Source organism: Maniola hyperantus, chromosome 26, assembly GCF_902806685.2.
Source record: "Maniola hyperantus chromosome 26, iAphHyp1.2, whole genome shotgun sequence".
In the NCBI taxonomy this organism is placed as follows: Eukaryota; Metazoa; Arthropoda; class Insecta; order Lepidoptera; family Nymphalidae; genus Maniola; species Maniola hyperantus.
In genome coordinates, this window is record NC_048561.1 from 3,119,633 (window position 1) to 3,138,818 (window position 19,186).

At 38.7% G+C, this 19,186-nt stretch overlaps 2 protein-coding genes across 4 annotated transcripts; both read right to left on the minus strand.

Moving 5' to 3' along the window:
• Positions 1–562: 562 nt before the first annotated feature.
• LOC117994428 (serine hydrolase-like protein) lies at positions 563–4,683 on the minus strand. Of its 3 annotated transcripts, none has more exons than XM_069507594.1 (6): positions 4,632–4,683; positions 2,558–2,689; positions 2,026–2,163; positions 1,695–1,845; positions 1,227–1,364; positions 563–886 (listed from the first exon to the last, which is right to left on the minus strand). In XM_069507594.1, exons 2-6 carry the CDS (start codon positions 2,649–2,651, stop codon positions 577–579), a joined length of 831 nt encoding a protein of 276 aa, XP_069363695.1. In that variant the 5' UTR covers positions 2,652–2,689; positions 4,632–4,683; the 3' UTR covers positions 563–576. The 3 variants fall into 3 exon arrangements, with proteins under 3 accessions (XP_069363695.1, XP_069363694.1, XP_034838234.1); XM_069507593.1 differs by having other exon boundaries at positions 4,487–4,641; XM_034982343.2 differs by lacking the exon at positions 4,632–4,683 and adding an exon at positions 4,435–4,601.
• A 3,758-nt stretch (positions 4,684–8,441) lies between these two features.
• On the minus strand, positions 8,442–19,098 carry LOC117994091 (uncharacterized). Its single transcript, XM_034981970.2, has 3 exons — positions 18,986–19,098; positions 9,256–9,346; positions 8,442–8,790 (listed from the first exon to the last, which is right to left on the minus strand). The coding sequence occupies exons 1-3, from the start codon at positions 19,017–19,019 to the stop codon at positions 8,442–8,444; spliced, it is 474 nt and encodes a 157-aa protein (XP_034837861.2). The 5' UTR covers positions 19,020–19,098.
• Positions 19,099–19,186: the final 88 nt, after the last annotated feature.

A 19,186-nucleotide genomic window follows, 5' to 3' on the forward strand; every position in this document is an offset into this window, starting at 1 on the left:
CCATGGCCCCAGAGTCTCCATGGTCTCAGGTCTTAAAATTTATTCATTAGCTAGATTGAGAGAGGCTTGTTGCACTGTTTACCGAAACGTGGTTTAGTAGTTGAGTGATTACATTTTCAGTAATTGAAACTGAATTCTAAACCACTAGAAAAATCCACTAGTCACTAAAAGCGATATTTCACCACTAGGATCGAAGACACCAGCCATTAGAAAATCCACTAGACTGGCAACACTGTGTCACCATAGTCTTATTATACCACAGATATTTACACCACAAAACAATAAATCCCATATAAATCCCCATCCAAACAGAATCTACGGAATCTACAAACTAATAAAAATCAAAGCGCGAAAACGTCCGTTAATTTTTTGACTGATCATTAAGCAAGACATGATGATTTTGAGAAAAAATTGTGATGTGAATGTGACTAAAATATTTTTCTAATAATCGGTGTAATCGTAACGCGTTACACTTTGTTATCGATAAAACGGTTTCTGAATTACCATGTTTTACAAGAAATAAAGGTACATAAGTAGCTAAAATGAAATAAGCTAGTTACTTTAAGCTTCTAATAATTATAATTTCGCTTTCACCAAACTATTGAAATCGGTGTTCAAAAACTCGATTATTTTATCGACAAAAGATTCCGGATTAATGATGTGGACGTCGTGGGTGCCGTCAACATTATATACAAGAAAAATTGGTATCGATTCTTTGAATCGTTTCATCAGTCGGACGCCATTTTCTTTTAACGGTTTTATTGTTTCGTCTTTTGAAGCCACAATATTTAGCATGGGTGGCGCCTTTGTTGTTACAATTGTGCATAACATATCTTCAGTTACAACAGGTCCAACGAGTTTTTTCATACTTGGTTCCCACGACAGTCTGTGGATAAAAATTTAAAATTTACACTGATTGCACTAATACTCATCTAGTCAGCAGAGGTTGGACCTATGGTTTTTGGTATTGGATGATTAAAATTCTAAATTATCTCTGATCTGATGGGAAGCTTCGGCCGTGGCTAGACGTGGCTAGAAGGGGTTCATCTTTGAGGGTGAGAGAGTTCTCACCCTCAAAGATGAACCCCTTCCAAGTTATACCACTTCTATTTTAAACTGCATTGTCATTCATCACTTACCTCTAGATGAGATCACAATCAAGAACTAATTTTTATCGAATAAAAAATCATACAAAGAATTAATACCCATATTCATTTATCACTTACTTATACATGCCGTTGTCTAATGGAATCAGTGTTCTAGATAGTACAACCGCAGACTGTTCCTTGGTCAATTTTCTACTTCGTACCAATAATTCTATAGCTTGGTCATATGTGTACTGTTTGTTGCGATGAAGCCCCCATCTGAGAAAAATGAGTGTGTTGGCACAAAATAAGTAGGTATATCTATATCATTTCTTGTGATAGGACGAAAATGGAAGCCAATTTTTGGAAATTCTTGGCAGTCGGACTGTACTGATATTTAATTTAACCATGTTAACAATTGCAAGTCTAAAGCTATGCTGTTTCTCGCTAGGAGCAGCATAGTTGAACATAAATATTTTTACATTTCAAGTCATTAATAATTAATATCATTTAATTCATCTGACGACGTTGTTTATTCACCAATATCAAGGTTTCGGATAGGACATTATAAGAACGACATTAAGAACTGCTATTGTAAAGTCATAATACCTTGCATAGTTATCATAGTAATCATCATACTGGTACATATACCACAGCATGGGGCTGTACTCGTGGAAGCAGTACGTGGACAGAGGTGGTACAGGGTCCAAATTTACAGTCTTCGATATTTTGAAGGGGTAGAAAAAATTGTATAAAACTCCTGGGTAAGAAAAAATATATTGACTAGAATACTATAAACGAGTAATAATTAGTCTAGCAATTGGTGAGACCGCAATTTAACGCGACTAGTTTCTAGTAAATTATCATCGGGGGCCAAAGAGATTAGCGAAGAACTGTCATCGATAAAATATAAAACAAAAAGTCACTTTAAATAACTTACCTACTGCAAAGCCAACGGAATGTGTAAAATACACAAATGAATCCCATTTGAAGTGTTCCACGACATATCTGACCGCTTCCACTTGATGTACGTGTGATATCAGCAGACCGACTGGGAAAGGATCCGATTTACCGTGCCCTAAATATTTTAATTTATTATTTATTTAATAAGGAACACTTACAATATACATATTCTACATTTACCACATGACTTACTTACTATAACATAAACTGAACATATTGAGTAATAGCGTAGCCCTATTGCTAGCCAAAGGACAAGATTAACTGCTATTTGCATTTGCATATAAGTATTAACCAACTTTGCTGTTCCAGTACTGAAAAGAAAGTAACCAATTGCCAGAATTCCTCAAAGTGCTCCTTATATAAAAGGTTCTCGGTTTATTCTTTGGCTGAAACAGTCTGTAGTTCTAATGCTATTGCATTCTAATCTAACCTAGGTCTCTAAAACTGTCAGACTTGTTCTAGGTAACTGTATTTTAGAGAACCAATGAAAAATATGAAGTAATACATACCAGGCAAGTCAACTGCAAGATAGAAGTAATCATTAGGTAAATGCTTGACAATTGGTATGAATGTGGCAGCACTATCCATGTAGCCATGTACCATGAGCACTGGCCTATTTTTAGGGATGCCCCATGATATACCTTTAAAAATACAATATTTTGATCAATCGTAATAGCGTAAAATTACGAAAAGTGAATCATTATAGTACATTCATTGCCTAATTTTATAATTAAAAAGACAGAAAGAAAGACAGAAAAACATTTTAGTTGACGATTTGTGACCCACATTAGTTACTTCACAGTAGAACGGTAGACGAGCATCAGTTACCCTAAAACTTAGCAAGATAGCTCAGACACTAAATTCGTACCTATCGATAACTGAATCGGTAGATATTGCGATAACTTATACCAGTTATCTGTAACCGATAACCGGTATTTTAACACGGACAACACTAAAGCAATCTGTCAGTGTCACTCGTGTCACTGTCATAAATCATTACTCACCATGTCAAACGTGTTAAAGTCATAAAAATAGTCATAAAATGCAATTATTTTAGAACATAATCAATACTTATAATACTGTACTGTAACAGGTCCAATTCTGTACATTGAAGATATTTTGAAATTTTTTTTTCGAGGGCACTCTATAACCGATACTGAAGCCAAAACTGTAATTTTTTTCATTTTTGTCTGTCTGTCTGTCTGTCTGTCTGTCTGTCTGTCTGTCTGTCTGTATCACGGCCGCGCATCACGCTGAAACTACTGAATGGATTCCAATGAAACTTAATACGATTTGAGGTCATACTATGAGGAAGAACATAGGATACTTTTTATCCCGAAATTCAGCATGGTTCCCTTAGGAGAGGGGTTGAAAGTTAAAATGTATACTGAGCTGTAATTCATTAACGCGTAGTCCGATTTCATTCATTCTTTTTTTGTTAGAAAAGGGACATTTTAAAAATTGTTCCGTAAATATTTCAAGGTCATCGGTTTTTAACCAACTGTCAAAAAGGAGGTGGTTCTTTTTTTTACATCGATTTTTTCGAGGTTTCTGGACCGATTTGCAATATTTTTTTTTTAAATCAACAGAAGAAGTTTTCGTGGTAGTCCCATAAAAAATTCTGGATCCAACTCCTTAATCCTGATGCTGCAGGGTTACTGCCCGCCTAAGTTATCAAGATTCAGGAAGCGTTCATAGTGAATTCATATTATAGGTACCAAGCAACGACCGCATTCTCAGATTTCAAGTCCCAACTCCTCAACCCTGATGATGTAGGGTACAGCACTCCTAAACTATAATGATTCAGGAACTGCGGATGATGCAAAATTATTTTAGGTACGAAGCATAGGCTACATCATTGAACTTCGGATCCCAACTCCTCAATCCTGATGCTGCAAGGTACTGAACTCTTAAATCGTGGGGATTTGAGAATTTCTGATAGTGAATTGATATTTAAAAAAAAAAAAATTTGAATCGATTGTTAGGCGGAACGAAGTTCGCCGGGTCAGCTAGTATATATTATATTTTTTAATAGAGATAGTTTTAGAAAGAAAAGGTGAAACCACAGATATCTGATATAGTCCTTGTTCTGAGGTTAAAACACAAAAGTGTACATTGTAGTAAATGTATTCTGTGAGTGTACCTACATCAAAAGACTAGAAAGTACCCTATCACAGAGTACTTTTTACATTAGGAAATACCCTATATTCAATGTATTCTGTGCTAGAAAGATAACCTAGTTACTACATGAAAAAACATAAAAATGTAGAATAGTAGGCGTCCACGAAATGTTACTGTCTGTGTACTGTACGACATTAATGTTCGGAATATTCAAGGCACATTTTTACAGATTATAGCTTAAAATATTGTGTAGGTACAAACTTACATGCAATGTTGCCCCAAGGTGCTTTTACACACCATTCTTTACTTTCACTCACCATTTCTAATATGCTGCTATTGCTAAATTAGGTACTTTAAAATATAATGCATCTTACATACGGATCTTATTGTTATTTAAAATGTCCACTGAATTTATTTAAAATTTATTATAAGTATTGATTATTATAGGTTATAGATAAGTACCTTATGTCATGTCTATATTCTATGGCCTACAACGAGTTTACTCTGTAAACTTGAAAAGTGTAAAATGCAGTCCTTCCTCATAGTGGAGTCGTCTTACGTGTCTTCCCTTCTGCCAAAACACCGGACCAATGGGTCAAAAATGTATAATGGAGTAAATCGAACTTATGTATAAAAGCACGACGGGCGGCGATGTATGACAGCACGGCAAATTATAGCCTCCATACATCAGTAGGACCCATATTATAAATGTGAAAGTGTGCTTGTTTCTTCGTTTATTGCTTTGTTGGATTGTCCTTCAATCACGTCGCAATGGAGCTACGAATCGACGTGATTTTTGCATGGGTATAGTTAAAGACCTGGAGAGTGACATAGGCTACTTTTTACTATTTTATTATTATCCCGAGAAATCAAAGAGTTCACACGGGATTTTTAAAAATCTAAATCCACGCGTACAAAGTCGCGGGCATCAGCTAGTTTTGATATAAACTCTATGAACTACTCTAATGAAGATATTATTTACATTAATAAATAAATGAAATTAAGTCCCTTCACGGAGGGCATGATGAGCACGTTACGAACTTACCAAATCCATCTGAGATGACCAAAATTTATATTCTGTCTGCAGAGTCCTTTTTTCGTGAGAGTAATCCATCGTGGATACCTCCTACGGGAAAGCTCAGTGGTTATGTCTGACTCATTCAAATCAAAAAGAAATAAAGGAAAAATAACGTTTATTTACAAACTGTACCACATCCAGTTTTTCTTATAGGTAGGTAGTAGGTAGGTAAGGTATTCTTTATATTACCACCATTTCACAATATCACTTAAAACTTATTAGATTTATTTAAACTATTGCCACAAGCAGAAGAAGCACCGGAAAAAACAGTTACATGGTTCCAGTGCCGGAGGTGAAGCGCAGCGGAGTCAGCCAGAATAAACGGAAAAACCTTCACGTCACCGCCTTACGACAGAGCACAGAGACTGTTTCTAACATTCTGCAACTCTGCTAGTGGCTGCGGATGTCCTCGTTTAGACTCACCCCGTAAACACCATCTGAGGTACGTTAGGCGTATGCAGGAACCATATAGGTACGTTATCCAACTCGAGAAATCGAAACTTATTTTTATTTCGTTCAGTGAAGCAGCAATATAGAACCAACCAATGACAAATGAGTTGACGGCTTTCATTTAGTGATGATCATTCCAATTCCAATCACCCAGCTCGATAAAGGTAAAATTACGGTAATCTTCTCTGATTGGTTGACGCTCGCTCACTATTGGTTACAATGCATTGTTGCAACCAGATTGCGATTGTAATAATGATTGATGCAGTTTTTCTGCAATTGACCAGCTGGTCTCCAGAAGGTCTCCAAAGGGCCGCTTTGGGTTGAGACTTTAGAGTCGAGAGGTTACCGCGTTGCTCTATGACTTAGTGCGAAGGTCGATTTTTATTATCATTAATTACCACGATAAAAAATATACTTAATAATTATATTATGTTTAACACGTTTTTAGGGTTCCGTACCTCAAAAGGAAAAACGGAACCCTTATAGGATTACTTTGTTGTCTGTCTGTCTGTCTGTCCGTCTGTCTGTCAAGAAACCTACAGGGTACTTCCTGTTTACCTAGAATCATGAAATTTGGCAGGTAGGTAGAGATCATCTATAGCTGGCATTTGGGGAAAAATCTGAAAACCGTGAATTTAGGGTTAAATAAATAAATAAAATAAAAAAGCCTTTTATTTCTTCTCTTTACAATAATATTATGGGATTAATTAAATAAAACTTAAAATAAGAATTTTGGGTTAGATCACACAAAAAAAAAAAAAAATTGTGGTCATGAACTAATAATTAGTATTTTCAATTTTCTAAGTAAGATAACTATATCAAGTGGGGCATCATATGAAAGGTCTTTACCTGTACATTCTAAAACAGATTTTTATTTATTTCTATGTATCATGGTTTTTGAATTATCTTGCGAAATGTCGAAAAACTACGACTGTAGTATACGGCACCCACATTGCGCGAGCCTGACTCGCACTTGACCGGTTTTATTGTTATACATTGTCTGTTATTGTTTGTCTGGTGGCTAGTTCCACCCTACTGGCAAAGCCGTGCCGTAAAGCGATTTAGCGTTCCGGTACGATATCTCATAGAAACCAAAGGGGTATGGGCTTAATAAAAACTGCCATACCATGGCCATACCCAGGTGAGATTGCAGTCAAGGGCTAACTTGTGTCTGAATTAAAAAAAAATTGTACCTACCATTTGTGCGAAGTTAATCTAAAAAATAGGTTAGGTTTATCTAAATTATAATATGACTAGCGACCCGCCCCAGCTTCGCATGGGTGCAATGTAGATACTAATGTGGTGTTATTGAGGTGTCATTGCCTCGGAAACTCTCAAATGAGACGATTTTTTTCCGACCTAATTCACATTATTTCAATTTCTCTAGGGATCTCTAATTTTTTGAGAATTAAACTATAGCTATAAACCTTCCCCTTGAATCACTCTATCTATTGGTGAAATCCGTTGCGTAGTTTATAAGATCTACGCGTTCATACATACATACAGACGCGGGAAGCGACTTTATTAATTTATACTATGTATAAAGATGATAAATTCATATTGATGTTAAGTAGGTGCCTATGTCCTCGATTCGTCTTTCTTTATGCTACTGGTGACGTGTGACGTTCATTAACCTCTTTAGAAACAAGTATTTTTGTTTTTGTTGTTTTGAACGCCTAGCTATAGTCCGCGACAGGTCGAGATGGCAATCGGTGTATCACCCGCACCGGGTTAGCGCGGGGGCTATGCGGGTGTGCGGGGCGTTCCTGCCCTGATTGCCATCTTGACCTGTCGAGTAGGTACCTACTTGTCTCGTACGTGACATGATCAACCCATCGCTGGCCCACTACTGAGCACGGATGTCCTATCAGAGCGGGAAGCGTTATATAGGTTTATATTATAACTAGCTGATGCCCGCGACTTCGTCCGCTTGGATTTACATTATTTAGATACACTATAATTATATATTATAAATATAAATCATGCATCCATATTTATTTAACGCCCGCGACTTCGTACGCGTGGATTTTGGTTTTTAAAAATCCCGCGGGAACTCCTTGATTTTCCGAGGTATAATCTATATCCATTTCAAATTTCATCCAAATCCGTTCAGCCGTTTTTGCGTGATTGAGTAACAAACATCTGAACATCCACACTTTCATATTTATAATATTATTAGGATAGTAGGATTAGGCCGTAGTCCGCCACGCTGGTCCAGTGCTGATTGACAGACTTCACACACCGTTGAGAACTTTACGGAGAACTCTCATGCAGGTTCCCTCACAATGTTTTCCTTCAGCATTAAAGCAAGTGATATTCAATGAGGATACTTTTCGGTGCGAGGTCGCCATTAGCACATTGGGACCCCAATGTCTGGGACAACCCTCCTCCTCCCATGGCCCCACCGCAACCTCTCGGTTATACCTATGTGCCGAATCGCGGGAGGGCACACGTTCGGTACCTACTTGCAATGTCTATCGGTTTTTCGAACTACAAAGATCCTAATCCTAATAAAATATTATAAATTAATATTTCCTAATTCTAATCCTAATCCTAATATATCCTAATAATATTATTAAAAATGTGAAAGTATAGATGTTTGGATGTTTGTTACTAATTCACGCAAAAACGGCTGAACGGATTTGGATGAAATTGGGAATGGAGATAGATTTTACCCTGGATTAACACATAGGCTACTTTTTATCCCGGAAAATCAAAGAGTTCCCGCGGGATTTTGAAATCAGCTAGTAGATAATAATAAAACAAAATAAAAGTTTTGATCTCGTATATTGGTAGAAATATTTTTTCCCGCCACTCAATAATTTTATCAACAAATAATCGTAATCGGCAAAACCGTCGCCATTGTGGAAGATATTTAAAAAATTACCCAGGTTCTTTACAATGTCCATTTTGCTTTTGTAATTTGAATGTGGAATATTTTCTATACTAAATCCTTCGACTAACAGATGTTGCAATGTTAAAGAACCTGATATTTTTTCTTTCTCTTCTTCTGAAATAGTGTCCCTTCTTACAGTGTGCATTTTTTGAGAATCTTCTAGACTCAATTCTACAGCCTGAATGTAACGGGAAGATCTGTAAAAAAACAAAAGATAATTTTAAAAACCTGGGTCAAATGCGAGTCAGATTCGTGCACCGAGGCTTCCGTACTGCAGTCGTATTTGTTTTGATATTTTGTAATAAATCAAAAACTATTATGCATAAAAATAAATAAAAATTTGTCTTAGAATGTACAGGTAAAGCCCTTTCATATGATATAGGTACTTAGTAAGTACCTACTTACTTTAAAAGGTTGAAAATACTAATTATTTGTTCATAAACACATTTTAATTTTTTTTATGTAACCACAAATACACGGTTTCAGATTTTTCCCCTTATGTCTGCTATAAGACCTACCTACCTGCCAAATTTCATGATTCTAGGTCAACGGGAAGTACCCTGTAGGTTTCTTGACAGACCGACAGACAGACAGACAACAAAGTGATCCTATGAGAGTTCCGTTTTTCCTTTTGAGGTACGGAACCCTAAAAATATGGATACCTTTTGTTTAAATGCCTGTTCAGTTTACAGAGCCAACTGTCAAAATCTGTAAAAATCTCCTCCCAGCCGCACAGCCCTTGTGGTTCAGCACCTGGAATTAAAAAACACTTTATGGACCCCCATGGCACAGTGGAGAGCGCTATAGTCTTACAAGTGGGAGGTCTTAGGTTCGATTAAAAATCGGTGATTTCCACGACAGACAAACTAGGAACCGTAATAAGCTTGCTTGAAATAAAAAAAGTGGGGAAGTCATTTGTGGGAATGAGTGTAATATTTTATAATAAAATTCCCCAAACAATTTTATACTTGCCTTTACACAAGTTTAAAACATCTATTAAAAGTGTGCTCTTAAAAAAAAGCATATTATACAGTGGAAGACTATGTAAATGATAAAAAAGCTTGTATTTGACTCGCTCCAGCAATGCACGGGGCTGCAATTGCTTGTACAGTATGGTATAATAATATTGTAAATTGATCACTTGAAAAGAGCAACCGCCAAGTTTCTTGCTGGTTCTTCTCGGTAGGTACGGCATTCCGAACCAGTGGTAAATAAAACTAGCTGACGATTCATAAGCACTTGTAAAAGTTTACTTGAATAAGAATCTATTCTATTCTATTCCCGACAGGAGTAATTTGGGAATTCTCTGATTTGATTCAGGCTACGTGGCTATAGCCACCCTTACAAAAATACTTGTAAAAGTTTAATTGAATCAGTACCCCTATTATAAATGCGAAAGTGTGTTGATTTGTTGGTTTGTCCTTCAATCACGTCGCAACGAAGCAACGAATCGACGTGATTTTTTGCATAGGTATACCTAGTTTAAGACCTGGAGAGTGACATAGGCTACTTTTTATCCCGGGAAATAGTTCAAGCGCACTCGACTGATTGAGTTATTGTTTTTATTTACAAAATAGCAGTCCCATCTCAATGTCAGTGCAGTAAGTTCAATGCTCTTCACTGATAGTACATTACCACAGCTATTACTGACACCTAACCGTAAGATCTCGTTTACAGAGACGCGGGGCGTCGCGCGTTGCGATGGGCGGCGCGGCCTGCACTGAATTTAAGCATATGGCGTTGTATGAGTTTTTGCGGCCGAGCCCGCGTATGGCATCGACACACGAGTAGATATTATAGACCAGAGGGGAAGCTTCACACTAGCTCACGCACACCACGACGTGTCACGGACACTCCGTTTGCGCCCAGTTCGATGGCTAAACGGCGGCAAACGGAGCGTCCGTGACACGTCGTGGTGTGCGTGAGCTGCGCTATGAGTGAGTGAACCTACAGCCAGCCGCTAACTTATGAAGCTTCCCCTCTGGTCTATATCTACTCGTGTGGCATCGACGCATCTCACGCGGCGGCAATTCTCTATGAAGCGATGCCCACAGCGGAACCTTCTGCCAGTCTTTATTTGAGTACCCGCGATACCGCGATGCCCGCCGCGTGCAACGCTACACGGGCACAGCGGCGGTCACTACCACTCTTCCCGCCTCGCATCTCTATGAACAACATCGTATATTGCCATATGTTTGTGATTACGCGTGCGATAATAAGCGCCGCTTCACGCGCCGCCGCACTGTAAACAAAAAAAGACGCACGACGTGCCGCGAGACGCCACGACACACGCGACGCGCGACGCCCCGCGTCTCCGTAAATGAGGCCTAAGGATTCGCCGCGGGCACAGCGATGGGCACTACCACTCTTCCCGCTTCGCATCTCTATGAACAACATCGTATATTGCCATATCATGTTTGTGATTACGCGTCCGATGATAAGTGCAACTTCACGCGCCGCCTCACCGTAAACAAAAAAGACGCACGACGCGCCGCGAGACGCCACGACACACGCGACGCGCGACGCCCCGCGTCTCCGTAAATGAGGCCTAACCCGGTACGGGCGAGCGCGGGTGACGTGGGGGTCTTCCCTCCGCCTCATACCCCAATTGCTATCTCGACCTGTCGCGGATTATACCTACCTAATTTTTAACATATTTATTATAAACTAGCTGATCCCCGCGGCTTCGCCCGCGTAGATTTAGGTTTTTAAAGATCCCGTATAGCCTATGTCACTCAGGAATAATGTAGCTTTCTACTGGTGAAAGAATTTTTAAAATCGGTTCAGTAGTTCTAAAGATTACCCCCTACAAACAAACTTAACGACATTACCTCTTTATATAAAAAAAAGATTCCGACGAATTGAGAACCTCCTCCTTTTTTTGAAGTCGGTTAATAAACGGGCCGTGCAGCAGAAATCGTAATATTTTAATTTCGCCATAACTTCAAAACCAAACGTCCAATTTTAATCATTCAAAGACCAAATATTATGTCCATAAACTGTTCTTAGTCATGAAATCATTTATTTTGATAAGGATTAATAGCATGAGTAAAATAAACGCGTTTAAATGTAGTCCAAAAAAAATTCAAGATTTTTAAATAAAAAAATGGTTGCTGTGCCTCACTCGACATAGATGGGTATAGTGTGTCGCGGACTTTTTTGTAGATATTTATAAGATCTACAATTAATTAGAACATTTTATGGTTCTATCTCTTATAGTTTAGGCAGCGTACGCAAAATAAGTAACTTTTCTGGTTGATTTTTTACACTTTGTGTCCGAAAAACCCAAATATCTTACGGAACCCTATTTTTTTCCAAAATAAAATATAGCCTATGTTACTCGTGGATAATGTAGCTTTCGAATGGTGAAAGAATTTTTAAAATCGGTCCAGTAGTTTTTGAGCCTATTCAGTACAAACAAACAAACAAACAAACAAACAAACAAACAAACAAACAAACAAACAAACAAAGTTTTCCTCTTTATAATATTAGTATTGCCATATGTTTGTGATTACGCGTGCGATAATAAGCGCCGCTTCACGCGCCGCCGCACTGTAAACAAAAAAAGACGCACGACGCGCCGCGAGACGCCACGACACACGCGACGCGCGACGTCCCGCGTCTCCGTAAATGAGGCCTAAGGATTCGCCGCGGGCACAGCGATGGGCACAACCATCTTCCCGCTTCGCATCTCTATGAACAACATCGTATATTGCCATATCATGTCTGTGATTACGCGTCCGATGATAAGTGCAACTTCACGCGCCGCCTCACCGTAAACAAAAAAGACGCACGACGCGCCGCGAGACGCCACGACACACGCGACGCGCGACGCCCCGCGTCTCCGTAAATGAGGCCTAACCCGGTACGGGCGAGCGCGGGTGACGTGGGGGTCTTCCCTCCGCCTCATACCCCAATTGCTATCTCGACCTGTCGCGGATTATACCTACCTAATTTTTAACATATTTATTATAAACTAGCTGATCCCCGCGGCTTCGCCCGCGTAGATTTAGGTTTTTAAAGATCCCGTATAGCCTATGTCACTCAGGAATAATGTAGCTTTCTACTGGTGAAAGAATTTTTAAAATCGGTTCAGTAGTTCTAAAGATTACCCCCTACAAACAAACTTAACGACATTACCTCTTTATATAAAAAAAAGATTCCGACGAATTGAGAACCTCCTCCTTTTTTTGAAGTCGGTTAATAAACGGGCCGTGCAGCAGAAATCGTAATATTTTAATTTCGCCATAACTTCAAAACCAAACGTCCAATTTTAATCATTCAAAGACCAAATATTATGTCCATAAACTGTTCTTAGTCATGAAATCATTTATTTTGATAAGGATTAATAGCATGAGTAAAATAAACGCGTTTAAATGTAGTCCAAAAAAAATTCAAGATTTTTAAATAAAAAAATGGTTGCTGTGCCTCACTCGACATAGATGGGTATAGTGTGTCGCGGACTTTTTTGTAGATATTTATAAGATCTACAATTAATTAGAACATTTTATGGTTCTATCTCTTATAGTTTAGGCAGCGTACGCAAAATAAGTAACTTTTCTGGTTGATTTTTTACACTTTGTGTCCGAAAAACCCAAATATCTTACGGAACCCTATTTTTTTCCAAAATAAAATATAGCCTATGTTACTCGTGGATAATGTAGCTTTCGAATGGTGAAAGAATTTTTAAAATCGGTCCAGTAGTTTTTGAGCCTATTCAGTACAAACAAACAAACAAACAAACAAACAAACAAACAAACAAACAAACAAACAAACAAAGTTTTCCTCTTTATAATATTAGTGTAGATAGCTGATCCCCGCGGCTTCGCCCGCGTAGATTTAGGTTTTTAAAGATCCCGTATAGCCTATGTCACTCAGGAATAATGTAGCTTTCTACTGGTGAAAGAATTTTTAAAATCGGTTCAGTAGTTCTAAAGATTACCCCCTACAAACAAACTTAACGACATTACCTCTTTATATAAAAAAAAGATTCCGACGAATTGAGAACCTCCTCCTTTTTTTGAAGTCGGTTAATAAACGGGCCGTGCAGCAGAAATCGTAATATTTTAATTTCGCCATAACTTCAAAACCAAACGTCCAATTTTAATCATTCAAAGACCAAATATTATGTCCATAAACTGTTCTTAGTCATGAAATCATTTATTTTGATAAGGATTAATAGCATGAGTAAAATAAACGCGTTTAAATGTAGTCCAAAAAAAATTCAAGATTTTTAAATAAAAAAATGGTTGCTGTGCCTCACTCGACATAGATGGGTATAGTGTGTCGCGGACTTTTTTGTAGATATTTATAAGATCTACAATTAATTAGAACATTTTATGGTTCTATCTCTTATAGTTTAGGCAGCGTACGCAAAATAAGTAACTTTTCTGGTTGATTTTTTACACTTTGTGTCCGAAAAACCCAAATATCTTACGGAACCCTATTTTTTTCCAAAATAAAATATAGCCTATGTTACTCGTGGATAATGTAGCTTTCGAATGGTGAAAGAATTTTTAAAATCGGTCCAGTAGTTTTTGAGCCTATTCAGTACAAACAAACAAACAAACAAACAAACAAACAAACAAACAAACAAAGTTTTCCTCTTTATAATATTAGTGTAGATGTAGATATAGGAAACGTGGATACTGACAGTTGGCCTCGTCCACAAACTAAAAGTCGCTCAGCGCGCTATAGAGCGAGCTATGTTGGGTATCACTCTCAGGGATAAAATCCGGAACGAGGAAATTCGCAGAAGAACAAAAGCGACCGACATAGCTCAAAGGATTAGCGCGCTGAAGTGGCAATGGGCAGGTCATGTCTGTCGCAGAACCGACGGCCGATGGGGCAGACGTGTTCTGGAGTGGAGACCGCGTATACCGGTAAGCGCAGTGTGGGACGGCCTCCAACCCGCTGGACCGAGGACCTGTTGGTGAGGAGCGGATGGATGAGGAAAGCGGAGGACCGTGTTTGGTGGCGCGCTCTTGGAAAGGCCTATGTCCAGCATTGGACGCAAACAGGCTGATGGATTGGATTGGATTTGTAAACGGAAACCTATATCGGCGTGACGCAACGGATTACCTAAACACGCACAGATTGTTTTATCTACAAGGAAACACCTACTTTCTACTTGGCGAGTGTGTACAGCGCAACCGGCCCGATTATGATGCAACTATTGCTTGGTCAGAGTTTCATAGCTAGTAATCACATTCCGTGTGTGGTGTGGCAATTATTGCACCATATGGCTCAGTTTAGGGATGTTATGGTATATAATTTCGGATCCGGATACGGATATGGATATCGGTAAAATATAATATCGGTTTCGGTAACGGTTATGGATATCAAATTATTTCGGATTATCCGATAGTTTCGGTTAGGTACGGATATTAATTTTTTAGGGAACTGTAAAATGAAATACAAATAAGATTATATTCTACTTTAATTGTACCTTGTCGGTTTCGCAATCTGTCATACAAGTAATTCTTTCTTACAGCCGAAAACTAGCCGAAACTATCCGAAACTTTTATTTCGGATTCGGTAACGGTTACGGATATTTTTTTATTTCGGATATCCGATAGTTTCGATTACGGATATGGATATCCATAACAACACTATAGCTCAGTTCACGACAGTTTCGGAACTTCTAACAAAACGTCGAGGCTTCGTAATCGTAAAGTCGGAGGGATGCGTAAATGCATTTCCCAACGATTAAAAAAAAACCAGCCAAGTGCGAGTCAGGCTCGCGCAATGAGGGTTCCGTACTACAGTCGTATTTTTTCGACATTTTGCAGGATAATTCCAAAACTATGATACATAAAAATAAATAAAAATCTGTTTTAGAATGCACAGGTGAAGACCTTTCATATGATACCCCACTTGATATAGTTAAATTAGTTATCTTACTTAGAAAATTGAAAATACTAACTATTAGTTCATGACCACAATTTAATTTTTTTTGTGTAATCTAACCCGGTTTTCAGATTTTCCCCAAATGTCAGCTATAAGATCTACCTACCTGCCATATTTCGTGATTCTAGGTCAACGGGAAGTACCCTGTAGGTTGCTTGACAGACAGACAGACAACAAAGTGATCCTGTAAGGGTTCCGTGTTTCCTTTTGAGGTACGGAATCCAAAAAAAGGCGGAGGGACGACCCGCAAGTCACCCGCGCCACCCCGCGCTTGCTCGTATCGCGTTAACGCGAGGACTGTGCGGGTGTAGGGCATTCTCTCTCCGATTGCCATCTCGACCTGTCGCGTACTATACCTAGGTATATCAGTAGTAGGTGGTAATCTTATCAGTGAAGTGCATTGAACTTTGTACCGACATTGAGATAAGTGCGCTTCAACGAAAATACCTACTAGTGATGTTCCGGATATCCGTATCCGTATCCGTATCCGCGGATATCCGCGGGAAAATAAAGATCCGTATCCGTATCCGTTACTTTTTTAGCGGATCTTTGGCGGATCTTTTACCTATTAATTTTTAATATGTATAGGTAGGTAGGTACATAGATTAAATTTTATTTTTAGGTGATTAGGTAGCGATAAAATACTATTAAATAATTCCACAACAACAACAAACAAACAACAAACAAATGCAAACTTTATTGCTGCCCAGTGTAACACTAAATTATAAACAAAACAAAAGAAAGACCCTTGCCATGCAAGTCAAAACATGTCCTGCCACGCAAAGCGTCAAGTGGCGTCAACTATTTTTTTCAAGGTCACGCACACCGATACCGATTGAGTAAGAAAGTTAAGATCCGTATCCGTATCCGCGGATCTACATTTTTAATGATCCGGCACATCACTAATACCTACCTACTTCTAGACGAAGAAAATATATCTGCACTAGATGATGCCCGCGACATCGTCCGCGTGGATTTAGGTTTCCAAAATCCCGTGGAAACTCTTTGATTTTCCGGGATCATAATATAGCCTAAAGCGAGGTTTAGATTAGCAGCAAAACTTGCATAAGTTGATTTACGCAAGCTATTCCTACCGTCAAAGTCAAATGATTTATTCAAAATAGGTAATTAATAACTCTTTTTGATGGTCAGATGTTGGATTTCTAGTGATAATTATTACGCAAACTTAAAACTAAAGCTACGACGGTTCCAAACGCGCCAGGTCTGAGAAGAGCCCATAACAAACTCAGCCCCGTAAACAGCCGTGTAAACAATCACGTCAAGCTCACTTCGGCAAGTTTTGTAACTTGCTGGACTTGCCGCAAGTCACAAGTGTATGTACATGTACAATATTGCTCGTAGTGTAAACAGTTCTGCAAGTACTTGCGTAATAACTTGCAAGAAGTTCTTGCTAGTCTCAACCTCGCTTAATGTCATTTCGCGGGATGCAAGCTATCTCTGTACCAAATTTCATTAAATTCGGTTTAACGGGTGAGCCGTGAAAAGCTAGCAGACAGACAGACAGACAGACGGACAGAGAGACAGACACACTTTCGCATTTATAATATTAGTATGGAATATGGATTGATAAACTCTGCATGGTTTTTGTCATTGCATGAGGTCATAATTCCTTCCATCTATATGATACACTAGAGCTTATGATCGCGACTTCGTCCGCGTGGACTATACAAATTTCAAACCCCTATTTCACCCCCTAGGGGTTGAATTTTTATAATCCTTTCTTATCGGATGTCGACGTCATAATAGCTCTATCTGCACGCCAAATTTCTGCCCGATCCGTCCAGTAGTTTGAGCTGTGCGTTGATAGATCAGTCAGTCAGTCAGTCACCTTTTCCTTTTATATTAGCTATCTGCATGCCAAATTTCAGCCCGATCCGTCCAGTAGTTTGAACTGTGCGTTGATAGATCAGAGTTAGTCAGTCAGTCAGTTACCTTTTCCTTTTATACGTATATTTAGCTAGCTTTCCACGGCTCATCCGTTTAACCGATTTTGATGAAATTTGAATATACAGACAGACACACTTTCGCATTTATAATATTAGTATGGAAGTATGGATTAGTATGAAAGTATGGATGTTGCCTACCAAGTACCTACTGATCATCATGATCAACCCATCACCGGCTCACTACAGAGCACAGGTCTCCTCTCAGAGTGTCGAAGGGTTTTGGCCATACGCTACCACGCTGGGCAAGTTCACATTGGCAGACTTCACACACCTTTGAGAACATTATGGAGAACTCTCAGGCATGCAGGTTTCCTCACGATGTTTTCCTTCACCGTTAAAGCAAGCGATATTTTAATTACACATAATATAACTCCGAAAAGTTAGAGGTGCGTGCCCGGGATCGAACCCCCGACTTCAGATTGGAAGGCTGACGTCCTAACCACTAGGCTACCACAGTTTTTTACCTACCTACTCAGTAATGAATAATGATTATAATCTTGTTAGGTACTTATTGCATGTTTTTCTCACTTTAGGTATAAAATAATTGCGCGAATTAATTGCGAGAATAAAAAGTTAACAGCCATTAAAATAATTATTGTTATGACGTCACTTGTTGTTCGACCTCTCTGGCACAGCGACGTGGCTTACCTTGCAGTACCAAGGTGCTGAATTCGCTTCCCGGTTAAGGATTAATTTATTAATTATTAGCTGAAGCCCGCGACTTCGTCCGCGTGGAATTAGGTTTTTAAAAATCCCATGGGAACTCTTTGATTTTCCGGGATAAAAAGAAGCCTATGTCACTCTGCAGGTCTTTATCTATACCCATGCAAAAAATCACGTCAATCCGTTGCGACGTGATTGAAGGACAAACCAACAAACAAACACACTTTAGCATTTATAATAAGGGTACTGATCAACTAGCTTATTCCGGCGACTTCATCCGCGTGGACTACCCTTTCAAACCCCTGTTTCACCCCTTTGGGGGTTGAATTTTCAAAAATCCTTTCCTAGCGGATGCTAACGTCATAATAGCTCTTTGTATGTACACATCATTTCCAGGGATTTAAAGTAGCCGATGTCACTCTCCAGGTCTTTAACTATACCCATGCAAAAAATCACGTCAATCCGTTGCTCCGTTGCGATGTGATTGAAGGACAAACCAACAAACCAACAAATCAACAAATAAACACACTTTCGCATTTATAATATGGGTACTGATATCTAAATATATAAAAGGATTGACTGACTGACTGATCTGTCAACGCACAGCTCAAACTACTGGACGGATCGGGCTGAAATTTTTCATGCCGATAGCTATTGTGGCGTAGGCATCCGCTAAGAAAGAATTTTTGAAAATGCAACCCCTAAGGGGGTGAAATAGGGGTTTAAAATTGTGTAGTCAACGCGGACGAAGTCGCGAGCATAAGCTAGTTAATTATAAAAATAGTCGAATTACGAATATTTTAAATATGTAGTAGAAATTATTTAATGATTTTGAACCATAATTTATACTAACCAATCAAATCCATAATATTAATTGCACTACCCATTTATTATTGACACTAAACACTAACGCGCGTAACACAAACACGTGTGTAAACAATAAACACCAATCTAGAATGATAACACCACAACACTATACTCACTGAGCGAGATAATGTAAACAAACCGGGGCGTAGTGATGCGCATATATATCGATAATATTATGCATCGATAA